This window comes from Henckelia pumila, unplaced genomic scaffold, assembly GCF_033568475.1.
Source record: "Henckelia pumila isolate YLH828 unplaced genomic scaffold, ASM3356847v2 CTG_38, whole genome shotgun sequence".
In the NCBI taxonomy this organism is placed as follows: Eukaryota; Viridiplantae; Streptophyta; class Magnoliopsida; order Lamiales; family Gesneriaceae; genus Henckelia; species Henckelia pumila.
The window spans coordinates 925,146-947,563 of record NW_027331813.1 but is presented as its reverse complement, the minus strand read 5'-3'; the positions used below and the strand labels follow the sequence as shown (position 1 = coordinate 947,563).

Below are 22,418 nucleotides of genomic sequence, written 5' to 3'. Positions count from 1 at the left end.
GGGCAAGGTATAGTGTTGGGTCATGTCGTCTCATCTAAGGGGATAAAGGTAGATAAAGCAAAAATTGATATTATTCAGTCTCTACCTTACCCCGTAAGTGTGCGGGAGGTGCGCTCTTTTCTTGGCCATGCAGGTTTTTACAGGAGGTATATTCAGGATTTTGCCAAGATTGCATCTCCTATGTGCAATCTGCTGCAGAAGGATGTGTCGTTTGAATTCAATGAGTCATGCAAAACTGCTTTTGATAAACTCAAGGACTCATTGACTTTAGCGCCAATCATCCAACCACCGGATTGAACCAAGCCATTTGAAATCATGTGTGACGCCAGTGATTATGCCGTAGGAGCGGTATTGGGACAAAAAGTTGGGAAAGCATCGCACGCTATTTACTACGCTTCGCGCATTCTGAACGATGGCCAACGAAACTACTCCACTACTGAAAAGGAGCTTTTAGCATTAGTTTTTGCTTTACAGAAATTTCGTTCATATTTACTTGGTGCTAAAGTTATTGTTTATTCTGATCATGCAGCTCTTCGTTTTCTGATGGCAAAGAAGGAGGCAAAACCAAGACTGATACGATGGATACTACTGCTGAGCGAATTTGATGTGGAGATTAAGGATAAGAGAGGAACCAAAAATCGAGTGGCTGACCATTTGAGTCGCCTAGTTCATGTTGAAGAAGAGCTGAAGTTGCGAGAAGAATTTCCCGATGAGCAGTTATTCTCAGTCAGCACGGAATTACCATGGTACGCAAATATTGTGAATTATTTAGTTACTAATGGATTTCCGTCTGAATTCTCTAAGGCACAAAAAGATAAGGTCCGAAGTGATGCTAAATATTATGTGTGGGATGATCCATACTTGTGGAAGCACTGCGCTGATCAAGTCATACGACGATGTGTATCTGCAAGCGAGGTAATCCCAATTCTCACATTTTGTCACTCATATGCTTGTGGTGGCCATTTTGGAGCAAAAAGAACAGCTAGGAAGATATTGGACTGTGGATTTTTCTGGCCATCCATATTTCGAGACGCTTACATGTTTTGTAAGTCATGTGCTCAATGCCAAAAGATAGGTAATATATCCCAGCGTAAGGAGATGCCTCAACAACCCATTTTAATATGTGAAATCTTTGATGTATGGGGTATCGACTTCATGGGTCCTTTTCCTAGTTCGTACGGATTTATTTATATATTACTTGCTATGGATTATGTCTCGAAATGGGTGGAAGCCAAGGCCACCCGTACTGACAATTCGAAAGTGTTTGCAGATTTCATTCAACATAATATTTTCTCTAGGTTTGGAATCCCAAGAGCCCTCATTAGTGATAGAGGAACGCACTTCTGCAACCGGACTGTGGCTAGTTTATTGAAGAGATATCATGTGACGCACAAACTCTCCACTGCGTATCACCCGCAATCGAATGACCAAGCCGAGGTCTCAAATCAAGAAATCAAATCCGTTTTGGAGAAGACAGTGAATCCTACTAGGAAAGACTAGAGTTTGCGTTTGGATGATGCACTGTGGGCATACAGAACCGCGTTCAAGACACCGATTGGGATGTCCCCATATAGGTTGATTTTTGGGAAACCATGCCATCTGCCTGTCGAATTGGAGCATCGAGCCTACTGGGCTATTAAAAATTTCAACATGCGGATGGATGAGAGTGGAGCGCATAGGAAGCTGCAGTTGCAAGAACTAGAAGAGATACGCAATGATGCATATGCGAGCTCAAAGATTTATAAGGAAAAGACAAAGACTTTCCATGACAAGATGATTTCTAGAAGGGTCTTTTAAGCCGGTCAAAAAGTTTTGTTATATCACTCACGACTTCGATTATTCCCAGGTAAGTTGCGTTCTAGATGGATTGGCCCGTTTGTTATCACTAATGTTTTTCCTCATGGTGCAGTAGAGATAAAGTGCTTGGAAACGTCGAAAATATTTAAGGTGAATGGCCAACGCCTGAAGCATTACTTTGAAGGGGTCCAAGAGAATGAGGGAGAGGATGCGCATGATCTCACACTCGATGATCCGCCACAGATTGATTAACTCATAGCATCTAGTCGGGCTGACGACTATAAACCAAGCGCTTTTTGGGAGGCAACCCAAATTTTTATTTTTCTCGTCTTTGCACCTCTGTTTCATTCATTTCTTTTGTCATTTTATCTTAGTTTTTACTTTATTATTTTTGCGTAACTTGAGAGTTGATATGGTTTTACTTTTCCACAGGTTTTGTCGCAGAAAATTGGACAATTCGAAGCCATAGAGCGCGCGCGTTTGGATCTTTGATGAGACCTTGGTTCCTTTGCCTGAGCAACGGCACCCGTGTTGTCACAGTGCACCGGGACTGGACCAACAACTTCAGGAATAACGCCCAACTCTTGGACGAAATTCCTCATCCAAACGGCCTCTTTAGCAACAGCTGATGCTGCAATGTATTCTGCCTCAGTGGTGGAATCCGCTGTGGTGTCCTGCTTGGAACTCTTCCAAGAGACAGCACCGCCATTGAGCATGAACACAAATCCAGAGGTTGACTTCGAGTCATCCACGTCACTTTGGAAGCTAGAGTCGGTATAGCCTTCCAATTTTAGTTCTCTTCCTCCATATACCATGAACATATTCTTAGTCCTTCGTAAGTACTTAAGAATGTCCTTCACGGCTTTCCAATGCATTTGACCGGGATTAGCTTGATATCTGCTCGTGACACTCAGAGCAAATGCTACATCTGGTCTGGTAGATATCATCCCATACATGATACTACCTATGGCTGACGCATATGGTACATGTGTCATTTTATCTATCTCTTCATCAGTCTTGGGACACATAGACTTGGATAGAGAAACTCCATGACACATAGGTAGATGTCCTCTCTTGGACCCATCCATTGAAAACCGTTTCAATATGGTGTCGATGTAGGTTGCTTGAGTGAGTCCTATCTTCTCTTAGATCTATCTCTATAGATCTGTATCCCTAGAATATAGGATGCCTCACCCAAATCCTTCATCGAGAATCTACCTGATAACCATATCTTTGTTGACTGCAACATCCCTACGTCATTCTCAATGAGTAGGATGTCATCAACATAAAGTACTAAGAATGTCACAGCATCCTTAACTACTTTCTTGTACACGCATGGTTCCTCCGGGTTCTTGATGAAACCAAAATCCTTTATTATTTCATCAAATTTCTGGTTCCAACTTCTTGATTCCTGTTTGAGACCATAGATTGATCTCTGAAGCTTGCATACCTTATGCTCGCTTCCCATGGATGTGTATCCCTCAGGCTGCGTCATATAGATCTCTTCCTTAATGTTTCCATTAAGAAATGCAGTCTTCACATCCATTTGCCATATCTCATAGTCATACCAAGCAGCTATGGCAATAAGGATTCTTATGGACTTGAACATTGCAACTGGTGAAAAGGTTTCATCATAGTCAACTCCTTGTCTTTGAGTATAACCTTTCGCCACCAATCGTGCCTTGTAGGTCAATACCTTACCATCAGGCCCAAGCTTTCTCTTGTAGATCCATTTACACCCTATTGGAATAATTCCATCGGGAGGATCTACTAAAGACCAAACTTGGTTTGTATGCATCGAATCTATTTCCGACTGCATAGCTTCAAGCCATAAATTTGAATCCGCATCAGAAATTGCTTCCTTGAAGTTTCTTGGATCACATCCAACATCGGATTCATCTTGATCCCCTTCAAGAAGAAGACCATATCGAATAGGAGGTCTAGAAGTCCTCTCGGATCTGATAGCTCCAATTTTGTATTTCGGGTTCTTCTCGAATTTCTTCGAGTTCCATCATCTTGCCTTTCTTATCCAATAAGAACTCCTTCTCCAAGAAGGTGGCATTCCTTGAAACAAACACCTTTGTTTCAGCAGGATGATAGAAATAATATCCGATTGAATTCTTCGGATACCCTACAAAATAACATAAGGTGGATCGACTATCCAACTTATCTCCCACTGTCTGCTTCACGTAAGCAGGAAATCCCCAAATCCTCAAGTACGAATACTTAGGAGCTTTGCCATTCCATAACTCGTATGGTGTTTTGTCCACTGCTTTGGTGTGAACGTTGTTCAACAACAATACCGCCGTTTCAAGCGCATAGCCCCAAAACGAAGGTGGAAGCTCAGTGAAGCTCATCATGGATCGAACCATGTCCAACAAAGTTCGATTACGACGCTCTGATACACCATTCAGCTGAGGTGTCATAGGAGGAGTCCACTGAGAGAGAATCCCATTCTCTTTCAGATAGTCCAAAAACTCGGTACTTAAGTATTCTCCACCTCAATCCGATCGAAGTGCTTTAATACTTTTACCTAGCTTGTTTTCTACTTCAGCCTTGAATTCTTTGAACTTTTCAAATGCTTTAGACTTATATTTCATTAAATATAAATACCCATACCTTGAATAATCATCAGTAAAGGTAATGAAGTAGGTGTGGCCAAATTGAGTACCAATTCTAAATGGACCACAAACATCTGTATGGATCAAATCCAACAGATTTTGACTACGCTCAGGTTTCCCTTTAAAAGGAGATTTAGTCATTTTTCCTTTCAGGCAGGACTCACAAGTAGGTAGAGAGTTAATATCAGACATATCAAACATGCCCTCTCCCACTAGCTTGTTCATCCTCCTTGAGGAAATATGACCTAGCCTAGCATGCCAAAGGTTTGCCGGGTTTTGACTATCGATTTTCCTTTTGTTCGTTGTTACCGGTTTATCAACATAATTTATTGGAACGTCTTTTAATTTTAAGTTATATAGATCGTTTTCAAGTTGTCCATTTCCAATCAAACATTCATTCTTGTAAATATTGCAAATCCCATTCACAAAATTGCAAGAATAACCATCTCTATCAAGCATAGAAACAGAAATAATATTTTTAATCAAATCTGGAACAAATAAAACATCTCTCAAAAGTAACTTAAAATCGTTCTGCAAAATTAAATAAACGTCTCCTACAGCTTTGGCTTCAACTCTAGAACCATTTCCGAGCCTCAGCTGGGTCTCACCCATTCTAAGCTTGCGACTTCTTGTCATAACCTGCAAATCATTGCAAATGTGAGATCCACATCCGGTATCCAATACCCAAGAAGTAGTATTAAGTGAAAAGTTTATTTCAATATAGAACATACCCTTCGCAGTTCGCAACTGCTCTACATATTCCTTGCAGTTACGTTTCCAATGACCGGGTTTCCTGCAGTGATGGCAAACATCCTTGGACTTGTCCATGTTTGAAGCCTTTGTCTTGTTCTTCTTCTCGGGTCCGGTTTTCTTGGGTGGGGCAGAACGTTTCTTACCCTTTGTACTTGGTCCCTTCTTAGCAGGGGAAGAGGAGCCCACCAAGAGAATCTTGGAGAACGCGGCGTTCAGATCAAACAAGATTGATACCCGGTGCAGCGGAAGTTTAAAATTTTTATTATATGGAACGATTCCATATTGGGTATCACATCTTTACGATTAAATTGTGTGTGTAAAAATTCAAATAACGATTATATAATTTTTACCTTTAATCTCGAATCGAGATTCTGGACACCAACAGATTTCTCTGCTCTTGTTGTATCTCCCTGGAACCGATGGACGAACAGTTCTTCTATCAGGTCCACGAATAGAGATTTAATCCCTCTGATATATTGCACTAGAAAATCTATCAGAAGTTTTCTACGAAGAGATTAACGAATTTGATCCGTTAAACCAGACTGTAATTCAAAATCACAGGCTGGATTTTCTCGAGCAGAGGGGAGAGGGGTCGGCCACTTTAAGAAAAATAGCTTAGGGTTTTCGAAAATTTTGTGCCTTGTTATGTGTAATTTCTGTACTGCAATAACTTATTTATAATGTAGGCCACTAACAGCTTAGGGCCCATTAGTCATAAGTTCAGGCCCGACAAGCAAAGCCCGCATGTTCAGAAATTAATATAAAATTCATCGTGACTCCGATTGATAAACCAATTTTACCAATGTGCACAGAAACCATTTCTGCACCTTTAAAGTCAAGATAAATTTTTCTGAATCCGAATTCAGTGATTTCCAAAAATGCCCATCACTATGTCATTTTAGGAAATCTCACTCCTCTACTCTTAAATAAGAAGTCCAACTTCTTCGTTCATTAAATTTAACTCTTTAAATTTAACTATCTCAACGGGGATTAAAAATCCATTACACTGTGTGACCCTCAATGGTTCAGGGATACAGCTAGCCGTGGGCTCACAACTCCTTGTGACTCGGAACAACAATTTCCGACTTGCCCATCGAATCATGGTATGAGCGCCTAGCAACATCGCCCCATGATTCCCTAGGTATCACTGATAGTGCCTACAAGAACCAGTAGATTTTGGTTAGCGTACAGTACGGTCCCTTCATCCATATATCCCGATCGAATCAACAACCATTGGTATATCGAGAGTTGCTCGAGATTCGATAACTATGCAATGCATCTTGAAGATCAAATAGTGACATCGCATGTGCTACTAAGAAACCATTTCTTAAATCACATCATGTACTCTGGCCAGAGATTCGTCACACTAATATCTCCTCAGATCGCATAGGATATCCACACTCGCAAGTATGTGGTGAATCCTTGACAACAAAGCATCGACTCCTACATGTGTTGTAACTGTACCCAATCCCGACACCTGATGACCCCAATAGAGTCGGTAAACGAGTCAAAGCACAGTACTAGCATATAGAGTCTCAATGATGTCTCAAGTAGTAAGGACTAATGGTGTACAACCAAAACTGCGGACTATATCCACTCGATAAGTGATAACCACTTGGAAAGTCCGGATAGGGTAGTTCGATCATTCATCATATGAATATCCATTTGCATGCTTCGAACATCTCTATGTTCCCTACCAATGAAACGTGGTACTCTGCATCGCAAATGCTAGTCTCACACTCGAGCGATCCTTATCCTTATTATCTGACGGCTCAATCGACTAGGAACAGTTTAGAATATACAGTGACTATAAGATGTGTTTCATGATAGACATCCCCATGTTCTACCACATCTTACATACACTATAGTATATTCAAGGTCTTTATCAAAACAACAATAGTATATCACAATATAACAATATGAAGAAAGATAAAGTCATTGCCATTAATAAAAGTGTAAATTATATTAAACAAAAGATTGTTTATACAAAGAGTCATCAAAGCCCTTAGCCACAAGTTGGCTCACTGGGCACCCACTCTTTCAGAGAACCGGTTTATCCTTCTTTAAAGTGGCTTCATATGTTACAAGCATATTGACCATCTCTTCAAGGGAGGCCTCTATCTTGTTCATATTGAAATTCACCACAAATCCGTCAAACGAAGAAGGAAGAGAGAGAAGTAATAAGTCCACGTTGAGTTCATGCTCCAACACCAAATCAAGCGTTACCAACTTCTTTATGAGCCAAATCACTCGTACCCCATGATCACGGACCGAAGCCCCTTCACGCATGCGACACGTCATTAGCTCTTTTACAGTAGCGAACCTTTCAGCTCTCTATTGAGCCCCAAAAAGTTCCTTGAATTGTACGTGAATGTCAGCAGCATGCACGGTGTCCTCAAATCGCCTCTGGAGTTCATCAGACATCGAGGCTTGCATATAGCATTTGGCCTTGATATCATGGTCCCACCATGTATCAAGTTTGGCCAACTCTTCCGGACTTATGTCAGCTGGTGCTTCCTTCGGAGGAGATTTTTCTAACACGTAGAGCATCTTCTCCGAGGTCAAGACAATCTTCAACTTACGGAACCATTCCGTATAGTTTGCTCCAGTCAGTTTATTTTGTTCGAGAATAGAGAATAGTGAATTGCGCGAATTTATCTTAATAAAATACTGAAAAAAAACAGACAATTATCAGTGATTGTTTAATTAATTTACTAAGACATAAAATAGGCGAAATTTATTTTATGAATCTCACTCCCACTATTTTAACGATTTCACTACCCTCTAGTGAAAAAGGGAAACTGTTTTTCTTAGTGGGAACATGGAGTCCAATTGACAAACTATGGTCCCGAATAATATCAGCCAACCATAATTTTCAAAAGGTAGAACCCAATTGCTTCCAAAGAAACCTCCACGTTTTTACCTCATGTCCAATAAGGGCCCAATAATATGACGCCGTTTATTGTGACATGTCAAGATGACCCATCAATATTAAGTTGTGATGGACGGTCGCGGGTCATACCGATGGTCAGAGTCCAATGGCTGAATCACTCGGAGGAGGAAGCTACCTGGGAGACCGAGGCAGACATGAGGACTCGCTACCCGAAGTTGTTCGGGTAAGTACTTTAATTTCGAGGACGAAATCCCATTTAAGGGGGGGAGAATTGTAACACCCGGTGTTTTTAATACGTAAATTCGCATGCATAATTAGGAAATTTATTTATTTAAAATTTTAGATTATGGGTTAAATATTTATGGGAATTATTTGTGCATGATTTAAATGATTTTCAAGCATTTAACCCATAATTAGAGATTTTTCATAATTTATGGAAATTTAATTATTTTATCGCGTAGACGGGACCGTAGACGGACGAGATGACAACTTTTATCCAATTTATTTCATGAGCCTTTTAAGAGCCCAAAAATATTAATTTGAGTTTTTAGTCCTCAAAATTATCAGTATTTAATTTTATATATTTTTAGGAGTCCGTTTTTATCCAAATTTAGCCAAAATATTGACTTTTAATTACCTTTAAAATTCCCTAAAAATTTTATTTCGGGATTTTAAGTTAGTTATCAGATTTTTACTTATTATGTAGAGTTTTAAGTTATATATTTTATATTTAAAAACCCTTATTAATATTTTAATTATCCTAAACCTTATTTTATTCTAATTACCCTAAACCTACCCCAAAAATCCTATGCTCAAAGCTCCCAACCGCCAACCCCACCTCTCCTTCATCTTCTTCAGTCGGTTTTAGCTCCAAGCCTCCATTGTTGAACAGTTTTTGAAGCTCCAAGTTGGTTGTCATCGCCCCGTCATCCCGAAATCGTCATCTACGTCTTCTTATTTTCATTCCACGGTGCAAGGCATGTTTCTTTCTCTTATTTTTACACCATATCAGTGATTATACGTGTGAGTGTGTAGACATCAGATTTTTCAATGAGACTTTCAAGAGAGGATCGGTTTTTACGATTATTTGCACATGGTTCTTTGGTTTCTTAACATACTCACATTTTTCTTGTTATGGGTGTGCATGGCTGCTGGTCAGAGGTTGCAGGGGGTGCCTTAGGGTCCCTAGGTTCATGTGTGATGGCTAGGTTGAGGCGTGAATGGGCTGAGGGGAGGCTGGTTCAGACTTGGGATTGAGGGAGTGCAGTTTAGGGTTCAGTGGAAGAGGGCTTCGGGTTTGAGGCAGGGACCATGGCTCGGGCTGAGCCATGGTGGGTTAGGACCGCCCAGACGTGGGATACGTCTGGGCGGCGGCGCTCCGGTCGGAGCTGGCCGGCAGCAGGCCATGAAGGCCTGCTGCTCACGGCCGAGGGGAAGATGGGTAAGGGGGGGGATCGGGTTAGTGTTTAGGGTGGATTCGGGTCGGGTTGTTGGGTCTGGGTCAGGTCTGGAAAGTCATGGGTTATGTTAGTTGGGTCCGGGTCCGGGTTCGGGTTAAGTGAGTCGGGCTCGGGTATTTTTATTTTTAAGTTTTAAGTTTAATTAAGTGTTAAATGGGCCTAATTAAATCCAAAAATTTAATTGGGTTTCATTTAATTATTTAAGTTGAATTTAATTTTTATTGGGCTAATTAAGTTAAATTAAGTTAGCCCGATAATTTTTATGGGCTTGGGAGCCCATGGAAGTAATTGGGCCAGTCTTAGAGCTTTTGGGCCCATTGGGCCAGATTAAGTTGTTATTGGGCCAAGTATGTGCTAATGGGCTTTAATTGATTTATTGGGCTTAGAAATGTGATAATGGACTTAAGTATGTTAATGGGCCAGTCTCAGTGTTAATGGGCCAGAATTTAAAAAAATGTGCTTGAGTGTTAGGGCCAGCAGTTCAGCACAAACCATGAGAAATTGCATGTGTCCTAATTATATATTTAATTATTTTATGCATGAATGTTATTTTAGTATTTATATGTTAGTATAAAAATTAAATTAAAAATATAGGAAGGACACACATTTTATTTAAGTACATGCATTCATGAAATAATTTTATGGCATGATTTAATGTTTAAGGTTGAGCTAGAAAATAATTTTTATGTTGGAGGTTGAAGTAGTGTGACAATTTAAGGGGGACAAGTCCCCACATGTTAAGGGTAGTTTACTACCAGCAAGAGGTGATTCGTCACCGTCGCGTACGTTGGTTTTAAGAGACTGATCAGTCGAACCTTTTAAGTTTAAGGTTACACTATGGATATGACCATGCGATATTAGAAAAATGTTATGCTCAACAATTTTTATGTATGTATTATATGATTATATTTAAGATCAAGTTTAAGTAAGATTTTAAGTTATGATTCATGATTTTTAAGCATGCCCATTCATGTATATGTTATGTATTAGTATTTCTGTGATTTAAATTATTTTAAATCCTTGTTATGTTAGCATGTTGGGCCTCTAGGCTCACTACACTTATATGGTGCAGGTGAGTACGTAGAGGAAGATGTAGTACCTACCGGCGGCAAGGACGTATGAGCAGACAGGCAGTGATCCCCCGCAGCCGTCGTTTGAGTCAATATGAATATTTTTAAGAATTTTTAAACCCTGTTATTTATTTATTTCTTTTAAGTCATTTCAGTGGCGAATTTTAATACTATTTTTATTAAGTAATTTATTACATGCAAAATTTTAAGTTAATTGTTTTGACAGTATTTTATTTAAGTTTGACTCAGATATTTAAGTATAAAATGTTGCATTTTATTTAAGTTATTTTTAAATCTGTTTATTGTTGTGCATATATGTATGGGCATGTATGTACATCTATTTTACTTAGGATAAAAAATAAATAAATTTTCGCATATATTATTTTAGAAAATTTGGTCGTTTCACAGGTGATGACACCATTGATGATTATATTGATGATTATGAAACCGGGCATGAAGAGGAGCAAACGGTTGGGCCGACGGGTGATGCATGAACGCTATGTTTATGTTAGGCCCAATAGACCAAGCAGGCCCAAAAGAGGCCCAAGCTCTTATATTAAGATTCATAAGGAGGAATAAATAGAGAGGAGATAGTTAGTTGGATTCATTCACGTTTATTGTATTTTGTTCTTACTAGCTTGTGCTAGGGTTTCTACTGGCTTACGCTAGGGGCAAGAGAGTGTTTGCATTTGTGAGACCTCGGTTCTAAAAAACTAATCTCGGATTAAACAACAAATAATCAAACCAGAACCCAAGATTAAAAGCAAGTCAAAAGTTTTTTTTTTTTTTTTTGAAAGGAACGCCTCGCGCTCGCGTGAGATAACCATCTCGCGCGCGCGGGCTTCTCAACCCGAGCCCAACCGAGGGCTCGCACGCGCGCGAGCCAACAAAACCGAGGCCACGCGTGAGGCACCACGTCGCTCACGCGCGGAAGGCCTGGGCAGAATGCTCAGGCTAACAAACAAAGATCTTCTGACGTGCATTCAATTACAAATACTAAAACAGGGTGTAGAGAATACTCAAAATCAAACATGCTTTCATAAATCCTAAGATAAACAAAGATCTAAATCGATACAACGTCAACATGCTTCGATTCTAGATTACAATCCAAATACAAAACAAATTCGAATAACAAACATAACAAGTTCGAGTTTTAACATGCTTCAATCTTAAACTAGATAAACATGCTGATTCGACTTCTAAACCGAGTCCCACTACTAACTCTCCCTCTTGCTGTTAACCAGGTTTTCGTTGACTCGATCCTGCCCCGCCTGTTGCCAAGTACACATACAAAACAAAGCAACAACCGAATAAACCGGTGAGAATGATAATCCCAGTAAAAGCAACATAACAAGTAATACAACAACAAACATGCTTTCAAGGCAACAACGTAATCAATATCAACGTAATGAAATGTATGTGTTTAAATCGGGATATCAATTCTAATAAACAAGGGATTACTGCTGTGCTTTCGGGATCCCGAGGATGAGACCACGTAACGACTCACCGACTCTCCCAATCGAGGTGGTGTCACGTATCTCAATCCCCTAGACTTTGGTGCGACTATGAAGAGTATGCTGACACTAGGTGAACTTCTACAACCCAAGCCACTCGCAACATAGCCCCCAAAACGTCTAAACAAAAAGGGCTGTTCTGCCCGCTGAAATCAAAGTTGGCTCAAGTTGAATGCATAACAAAACATAAAACATAAGCCACATAACAAAAGCTCAATCAATAAGCAAAGTACAAGTTCCATATGCTAGAACAAGTATTGACGCAAGAATGTGATTTTAAGGGAAACTCGAGAACCAACTGTCCCGAGTATGCTATCCCGCTAACGATGAATGCTTTTACCTTTCAAGGCAAGTAGTTCCAACTTTGGAAAAGCTACAACAAAATATTGTATCAACAACTATGCAACCTAAACAATAATCAACGGCTCAAGGAAAACTCTTTACCGATCTTTCTCCAACTCTTGACGATCAACAGCTGTTAACTCCGGGCTTGACAACTCCAAACAAAACTGTTCAGATACAAATAAATCATCAATAACCACGATCAACTTACAAGCCAAGTTCAACAACTCAAAATGGTTCGAAATCTCGAAACTCAATCTGACGGCATAACGACTATAAACTGAACAAACCGGAAACGCAGACAACATTTCAATATCGATATCAACTCATATCAATGCCCAAAACAACAACAATAAAGCAAACCCATCAATCCCAAACTCCAATTTTTTTAACAAGGCTTCCAAAAATCAAAACAATTCCGAACGTCGCTCTATTTCAAAATCGACAGATAATAAACGATCAGAACTCTGCCAAGAACAACATACTCGAATCTCAAATGATTCTAACAACATCCAAAAAAAAGAACGTATCTGATCGTAGAAAAACTTACGATATAACGGAGCTCTTGCTGCAGTGATCGCTAATCTGCCTTCAGAAATAATTTCCGACGGCCGGATCGAGCTCAGACTGAAATCAGAAAGCTTGGAAGCTCAATGAATTGGATTCAATGGAGGGTAACGATTTGGGGAAGGAGATGGAGTGGTTGAACTAGTCAACACATGCTAGATATAATAACAATTTCAATATTTGCATTTTAGTCCCTGAAATTTCCAAAATTTGCAAAATAGACACTGATAAAAAATAAGTAGGCTCGAGAACTCCGAAATCTCTGATTAACTCAAATAAACTTATTTAAGATGAAAATGGGGCGTTACAATTCTCTCCCCTAAGAAGAGATTTCGTCCTCGAAATCAATATGAATCACAACTCATAAGATAGAATAAAGAACTAAAGACAGTAAGAAGAACTCACGTCATCCGAATAACTCCGGAAATCGCTGTCTCATGTCAGATTCTGTCTCCCAAGTCGCTTCCTCGACCCCGTGATGGCTCCACTGCACTTTCACCAACGGAATCAACTTGGTTCTGAGTTGCTTCTCCTTTCGATCAAGGATCTGAATTGGTCGTTCAAAATAGCTCAGAGTCTCGTCTAACTCGGCTTCGTCAGGCTGAATAATATTTGAAGGATCTGGATGATACTTTCGCAGCATAAAGACGTGAAAAACGTCATGAATACCCGATAAAAACGGAGGAAGTGCAAGTCTGTAGGCAAGATCGCCTATCTTCTCGAGAATCTTATACGGTCCGATGAATCTCGGAGATAACTTCCCTCTCTTGCCAAATCTGACAGTACCTCTGAAAGGAGAAATCTTAAGGAATACACAGTCTCCCTGCTCGAAACTCAGAGGTCTACGTCTGACATTCGCATACTTCGCCTGTCTATCTTGAGCTGACTTCATTCTAGACTGAATGATCTTAACTTGCTCTGCCATATTTCTAAGCATATCCAATCCCAAATTAGGTGACTCGGACAAATCATCCCAAAACAACGAGATCGGCATTTCTTACCATACAATGCTTCAAAAGGCGCCATACCGATACTCGCTTGGAAGTTGTTGTTGTAAGAAAACTCGACGAGAGGCAAAGAGTCTTGACAACTAGTGCCAAAGTCTAGCACTACCGCTCGAAGCATATTCTCTAACGTCTGGATAGTCCGCTCTGACTGTCCGTTGGTCTGAGGATGATAAGCTGTACTCAGGTGCAATCGAGTATCAAGTGCCTCCTGAAGACTGTGCCAAAAGTGCGAAGTGAATCTAGGGTCTCGGTCTGAAACAATCGACTTCGGCACCCCATGCAATCTCAAAACATTGCTAACATACAACTCAGCCATCTGATCGTGACGATACGTCATCCTGTACGGAATAAAAAATGCAGACTTCGTCAATCGGTCGATCACTACCCAAATAGAATCGCATCCTCAAACAAATCGCGGTAGCTTCGTGATGAAATCCATAGAAATGTGATCCCATTTCCATTCAGAAACAGATAGACTGTGCAACAGACCACCAGGTCGCTTCCGATCTTCTTACACTTGCTGACAGTTCAAACATCGCGATACAAACCTCCCAAAATTGCTCTTCATTTTCTTCCACCATAACTGGTTCCTCAGATCGTTGTACATCTTACGACCTCCAGGATGAACACTGAACCGACTGCAATGAGCCTCTCGGAGAATACACTGTCTCAACTCCGAAATATCAGGCACAACAATACGATTATTCACAAACAAAACTTCATCTCTAACCTGGAATTCAGACTGATGCCCCGATCTGAATTTCTCCACTGAAACCTGAATGCTCGGATCAGACTTCCGTGCTTCTTTGATCGCAATAAACAACTCCGGCTCGGCTTGAATAGAAAACACTCTGATAGTCTCTCTATCTGTTTCAAACACGAAACCAGAAGTGCAACAATCATCGATCAACTGAGAAACACCAATAGTAGAAAGAGATAAAGAACAAAGCTTTTGGCTCAAGGCATCTGCAACTGCATTCGACTTTTCGGGATAATACTTGATTTTGCAATCGAAATCCTTCAACAGATCTAACCATCTTCTCTGTCTCATATTCAATTCTGCCTGTGAAAACAAGTATTTAAGACTCTTATGATCAGAAAAGATCTCGAAAGACTCACCATAAAGATAGTGACGCCAGATCTTTAGAGCGAAAATGATCGCAGCTAGTTCAAGATCATGAACCGGATAACGAGTCTCGTGCGGCTTCAGCTGCCTCGATTCATACGCTATCACATGCTTATGCTGCATAAGAACACAACCCAAGCCTCGGTTAGAAGCATCACAATAGACTGTGAAACCTTCAGTACCTTTTGGAATAGAAAGAATCGGAGCACTGGTCAGTCTCCTCTTCAGATCAACAAAGCTAGCCTCACAATCCGCAGTCCAGATAAAAGGTGCATTCTTCTGAGTCAGCTGGGTAATCGGCTTGGCAATAGAAGAGAAACCCTCGATGAATCTGCGATAATAACCAGCTAAACCCATAAAGCTTCGGATCTCAGGTACTGATGTCGGTCTAGGCCAATTCATAACCGCTTCAATCTTGCTGGGATCGACAGAAATTCCATCTCCAAAAATAATATGACCAAGAAATACAACTCGATCCAACCAGAATTCACATTTAGACAACTTTGCAAACAACTGTTCAACTCGCAAAATCTGCAATACGGTCCTCAAATGCTCAGCATGGTCAGTATGGTTCTTTGAGTAGATAAGAATATCATCGATGAAGATAATAACAAACTCATCTAAATAACGCTGAAAGATACGGTTCATCAAACCCATAAAAATTGTTGGACCGTTAGTCAAACCGAACGACATGACTATAAACTCGAAATGACCATACCTCGTTCTGAATGCGGTCTTAGGAACATCTTCCTCTCGCACTCGCAGCTGATGATAACCTGACCTCAGATCAATCTTCGAATAGACAGAAGAACCCTGCAGCTGATCAAAAAGTTCATCTATTCGGGGTAAAGGATACCTGTTATTGACTGTAGCCTGATTCAGTTGGCAGTAGTCAATGAAGAGCCACATAGAACCATCCTTCTTCCGAACAAACAGAACAGGAGCACCCCAAGGCGATACACTAGGTCTAATGTATCCCTTTGCAATCAAATCCTCAAGCTGCTCCTTCTACAACCCAAGCCACTCGCAACATAGCCCCCAAAACGTCTAAACAAAAAGGGTTGTTCTGCCCGCTGAAATCAAAGTTGGCTCAAGATGAATGCATAACAAAACATAAAACATAAGCCACATAACAAAAGCTCAATCAATAAGCAAAGTACAAGTTCCACATGCTAGAACAAGTATTGACGCAAGAATGTGATTTTAAGGGAAACTCGAGAACCAACTGTCCCGAGTATGCTATACCGCTAACGATGAATGCTTTTACCTTTCAAGGCAAGTAGTTCCAACTCTGGAAAAGCTACAACAAAAGATTGTATCAACAACTATGCAACCTAAACAATAATCAACGGCTCAAGGAAAACTCTTTACCGATCTTCGTCCAACTCTTGACGATCAACAACTGTTAACTCCGGGTAAAGGATACCTGTTATTGACTGTAGCCTGATTCAGTTGGCAGTAGTCAATGAAGAGCCACATAAAACCATCCTTTTTCCGAACAAAAAGAACAGGAGCACCCCAAGGCGATACACTAGGTCTAATGTATCCCTTTGCAATCAAATCCTCAAGCTACTCCTTCTACAACCCAAGCCACTCGCAACATAGCCCCCAAAACGTCCAAACAAAAAGGGCTGTTCTGCCCGCTGAAATCAAAGTTGGCTCAAGATGAATGCTTAACAAAACATAAAACATAAGCCACATAACAAAAGCTCAATCAATAAGCAAAGTACAAGTTCCACATGCTAGAACAAGTATTGACGCAAGAATGTGATTTTAAGGGAAACTCGAGAACCACGATGAATGCTTTTACCTTTCAAGGCAAGTAGTTCCAACTCTGGAAAAGCTACAACAAAAGATTGTATCAACAACTATGCAACCTAAATAATAATCAACGGCTCAAGGAAAACTCTTTTCCGATCTTCGTCCAACTCTTGACAAACAACAACTGTTAACTCCGGGCTTGAAAACTCCAAACGAAACTGTTCAGATACAAATAAATGATCAATAACCACGATCAACTTCAACAACTCAAAACGGTTTGAAATCTCGAAACTCAATCTGACGGCATAACAGCTATAAACTGAACAAACCGGAAACGCAGACAACATTTCAATATCGATATCAACTCATATCAATGCCCAAAACAACAACAATAAAGCAAACCCGTCAATCTCAAACTCCAAATTTTTTAACAAGGCTTCCAAAAATCAAAACAATTCCGAATGTCGCTCTATTTCAAAACCAACAGATAATAAACGATCAGAACTCTGTCAAGAACAACATACTCGAATCTCAAACGATTCTAACAACATCCAAAAAAAATAACGTATCTGATCGTAGAAAAACTTACGATATAACGGAGCTCTTTCTGCAGTGATCGCTAATCTGCCTTCAGAAATAATTTCCGACGGCCGGATCGAGCTCAGTTTGAAATCAGAAAGCTTGGAAGCTCAATGAATTGGATTCAATGGAGGGTAACGATTTGGGGAAGGAGATGGAGTGGTTGAACTAGTCAACCCATGCTAGATATAATAACAATTTCAATATTTGCGTTTTAGTCCCTAAAATTTCCAAAATTTGCGAAATAGACACTGATCAAAAATAATTCGGCTCGAGAACTCTGAAATATCTGATTAAATAAACTTATTTAAGATAAAAATGGGGTGTTACAATTCTCCCCCTCTAAAAAGAGATTTCTTCCTCGAAATCAATACGAATCACAACTCATAAGATAGAATAAAGAACTAAAGACAGTAAGAAGAACTCACGTCATCCGAATAACTCCGGAAATCGCTGTCTCATGTCAGATTCTGTCTCCTAAGTCGCTTACTTGACCCCGTGATGGCTCCACTGCACTTTCACCAACAGAATCAACTTGGTTCAGAGTTGCTTCTCCTTCCGATCAAGGATCTGAATTGGTCGTTCAAAATAGCTTAGAGTCTCGTCTAACTTGGATTCGTCAGACTGAATAATATTTGAAGGATCTGGATGATACTTTCGCAGCATAAAGACGTGAAAAACGTCGTGAATACCCGATAAAGACGGAGGAAGTGCAAGTCTGTAGGCAAGATCGCCTATCTTATCGAGAATCTTGTACGGTCCGATGAATCTCGGAGATAACTTCCCTCTCTTGCCAAATCTGACAGTACCTGTGAAAGGAGAAATCTTAAGGAATACATGGTCTCCCTGCTCGAAACTCAGAGGTCAACGTCTGAAATTCGCATACTTTGCCTGTCTATCTTGAGCTGACTTCATTCTAGACTGAATGATCTTAACTTGCTCTGCCATATTTCTAAGCATATCCGGTCCCAAATTAGGTGACTCGGACAAATCATCCCAAAACAACGAAGATCGGCATTTCTTACCGTACGATGCTCCAAAAGGCGCCATACCGATACTCGCTTGGAAGTTGTTGTTGTAAGAAAACTCGACGAGAGGCAAAGAGTCTTGACAACTAGTGCCAAAGTCTAGCACTACCGCTCGCAGCATATTCTCTAACGTCTGGATAGTGCGCTCTGACTGTCCGTTGGTCTGAGGATGATAAGCTGTACTCAGGTGCAATCGAATATCAAGTGCCTCCTGAAGAGTGTGTCAGAAGTGCGAAGTGAATCTAGGGTCTCGGTCTGAAACGATCGACTTCGGCACCCCATGCAATCTCAGAACATTGCTAACATACAACTCAGCCATCTGATCGTGACGATACGTCATCCTGTACGGAATAAAACATGCAGACTTCGTCAATCGGCCGATCACTACCCAAATAGCATCGCATCCTCAAACAAATCGCGGTAGCTTCGTGACGAAATCCATAGAAATGTGATCCCATTTCCATTCAGAAAAAGATAGACTGTGCAACAGACCACCAAGTCGCTTCCGCTCTTCTTACACTTGCTGACAGTTCAAACATCGCGATACAAACCTCCCAACATCGCTCTTCATTTTCTTCCACCATAACTGGTTCTTCAGATCGTTGTACATCTTACGACCTGCAGGATTAACACTGAACCGACTGCAATGAGCCTCTCGGAGAATACGCTGTCTCAACTCCGAAATATCAGGCACAACAATACGGTTATTCACAAACAAAACTTCATCTCTAACCTGGAATTCAGACTGATGCCCCGATGACTTTCTCCACTGAAACCTGAATGCTCGGATCAGACTTCCGTGCTTCTTTGATCGCAATAAACAACTCCGGCTCGGCTTGAATAAAAAACACTCTGATAGTCTCTCTATCTGTTTCGAACACTAAACCAGAAGTACAACAATCATCGATCAACTGAGAAACACCAATAGTATAAAGAGATAGAGAACAAAGCTTTCGGCTCAAGGCATCTGCAACTGCATTCGACTTTCCGGGATAATACTTGATTTTGCAATCGAAATCCTTCAACAGATCTAACCATCTTCTCTGTCTCATATTCAGGTCTGCCTGTGAAAAAAAGTATTTAAGACTCTTATGATCAGAAAAGATCTCGAAAGACTCACCATAAAGATAGTGACGCCAGATCTTCGGAGCAAAAATGATCGCAGCTAGTTCAAGATCATGAACCGAATAAAGAGTCTCATGCGGCTTCAGCTGCCTCGATTCATACGCTATCACATGCTTATGCTGCATAAGAACACAACCCAAGCCTCGGTTAGAAGCATCACAATAAACTGTGAAACCTTCAGTACCTTTCGGAATAGAAAGAATCGGAGCACTGGTCAGTCTCCTCTTCAGATCAACAAAGCTAGCCTCACAATCCGCAGTCCAGATAAAAGGTGCATTCTTCTGAGTCAGCTGGGTAATAGGCTTGGCAATAGAAGAGAAACCCTCGATGAATCTGCGATAATAACCGGCTAAACCCATAAAGCTTCGGATCTCAGGTACTGATGTCGGTCTAGGCCAATTCATAACCGCTTCAATCTTGCTGGGATCGACAGAAATCTTATCTCCAGAAATAATATGACCGAGAAAGACAACTCGATCCAACCAGAATTCACATTTAGACAACTTTGCAAACAACTGTTCAACTCGCAAAATCTGCAATACGGTCCTCAAATGCTCAGCGTGGTCAGTATGGTTCTTTGAGTAGATAAGAATATCATCGATGAAGATAATAACAAACTCATCTAAATAACGCTGAAAGATACGGTTCATCAAACCCATAAAAATTGCTGGACCGTTAGTCAAACCGAACGACATGACTATAAACTCGAAATGACCATACCTCGTTCTGAATGCGGTCTTAGGAACATCTTCCTCTCGCACTCGCAGCTGATGATAACCTGACCTCAGATCAATCTTCGAATAGACAGAAGAACCCTGCAGCTGATCAAAAAAGTCATCTATTCGGCGTAAAGGATACCTGTTATTGACTGTAGCCTGATTCAGTTGGCAGTAGTCAATGAAGAGCCACATAGAACCATCCTTCTTCCGAACAAACAGAACAGGAGCAGCCCAAGGCGATACACTAGGTCTAATGTATCCCTTTGCAATCAAATCCTCAAGCTGCTCCTTCAACTCTCTCAATTCAATAGGTGCCATACGATAAGGAGCTTTGGAAATAGGTTGAGTACCTGGCACTATGTCAATGCTGAATTCGATCTCTCGAATAGGCGGCAATCCAGGAACATCTTCCGGAAACACATCCTCAAAATCTATAACCATTGATATATCAACCAATGCTGGGCTAAATTTCAGTACATCAAATGCATAGAACAAAAATCCCTCTGCACCTCTCTGTAACAAACTAGTAATAGATAACACTGAAATCAAAGGAATTCTAGATCGAGAACCTTACTAAAGAATTTCCACTCGTCTGCCATTTCAGGTCTGAACATAACAACTTTCAGAAAACAATCGACTATTGCCATATTGCAATATTAGGCTTATTCTTTAACTTTTTTCAAAAGTTAGAATTTTCATAAACTCGGATTAGTAAAACCCAATTTAATATTTTAATTTGGGGTTTTTAAACGTAGGAGTTTTATTAGTGTAAGTTAGTAGGCAAAAGTTGTACTTTTAAAGCAACACTCACACCTACTTTTAATTACTTACACACACATGTACACACTACACAATACACACTCAACTTTTAAACACAAATTAAAACATTTTTGGAAAACCCTAGCCCCATTTCTATCAAAAGAGCTGATCCCCCCCCCCTCTCTCTTTTCCTTCTTCCCTTCCCTTCGGCCGTCCCCTTCTCCAAGCTCCAGCCGCCGCCGCCTCCTGCCACCACAGCCGTCACCGAAGGACCACCTAGGGAGGTTGTTCTTGAATTTAGTCAAGTGTTTCCAGCCTTCATCCCTCTCATTTCAATTTTCTTGGGTTTTTGGTAGGCAAGGAAAGTATGAGCATTCCTTGGGCATTCAAGCTAGCTATTATGTTCTTGCTCCTAGATTTTTCTTAAATTTTGAAATGATTGTGATTTTTCAACATGTAGGGCTCGATTTTACCTCTGAAAATTCAGATTTGCATGTGTGATTTTCGAATTTATGCTTTAGCTTGGGTTTTAAGTTGTTGTATGGTGATTTGTGATTGGAGGCATGAGGTATTTTGAATGTTTGATGTAATTTCGATTTTTCCAGAAGTTGTGTGCCTTAGAACTCGAAATTTTGCATGTGTAAGGGCTGGAATTTAAGTGAGTTTGAAGAATTTTAATGATTTTCATTGGTCTTGATTGATTATTAATGAGTTTGACGCATTTTGGTGCATGATCACGTGATTTTCGAAATGTGGAGTTAGAGTGTGGTTGAGGGCTGCCTAAGTGTTTGTGGAAAGTCCTAAGACATGTCTATAGGTGTTTTTGGTTGTTTGGAAGGAGTTAGAGGCAAGGGAAAAGGGCTTGGGATGGTTTCCTCCTAGTAGAAGGGTTGTAAGGTGTGATCTCCATGGGCAGGGCAGTGTGGTTTCGGGGAAGGGGAGGAACTGAACGAGGTCTGGGCGTGGTTAGGGCTGTTTCTAGGTCTAGTTTATGATGTTGTGGTCGCTTCGGTATAAAATGGGCTCGTTTCGGTTAAGTATTCAATGAGTTATGGGTCTTTAAAGTTGAGGTGTCGGTGCAGAATTTTTGGAAGAAATAAGGGGCTGTCCAAAGTTGAGTTGTGTATGCATTGTTTGAGCTGTCAAATGAGGATACAATCTGATCCTAGGGGTAGTTGGTAGTGTATTGAGGGTGTCGGTTTGAGCGGAGTCGGATTCGGTTAAGGTAAGAATGAGATATGGGCTTTTGGGTGCGATTGCTCGGGTTATGCCTTGGTTGTGAGCAATAGAGTTAAGT

General features: G+C 40.6%; 1 protein-coding gene across 1 annotated transcript; it reads left to right on the top strand.

Annotated features, from left to right (window-relative positions):
* The first annotated feature begins 315 nt into the window (after window positions 1-315).
* Window positions 316-1,797, top strand: LOC140871070 (uncharacterized). The gene is made up of 4 exons (XM_073273513.1): window positions 316-504; window positions 553-746; window positions 1,299-1,406; window positions 1,536-1,797. The coding sequence occupies exons 1-4, from the start codon at window positions 316-318 to the stop codon at window positions 1,795-1,797; spliced, it is 753 nt and encodes a 250-aa protein (XP_073129614.1).
* The last annotated feature ends 20,621 nt before the right edge of the window (window positions 1,798-22,418 follow it).

Bases quoted from the DNA above. Each gene is read 5' to 3' on its own strand.
- LOC140871070 (XM_073273513.1), top strand. From the start codon at position 316: ATGTGTGACGCCAGTGATTATGCCGTAGGAGCGGTATTGGGACAAAAA. The intron at 505-552 runs GTTATTGTTTAT...CTGATGGCAAAG, and splicing joins CATATTTACTTGGTGCTAAA to AAGGAGGCAAAACCAAGACT. The intron at 1,407-1,535 runs GTATCACCCGCA...GTGGGCATACAG, and splicing joins ACGCACAAACTCTCCACTGC to AACCGCGTTCAAGACACCGA.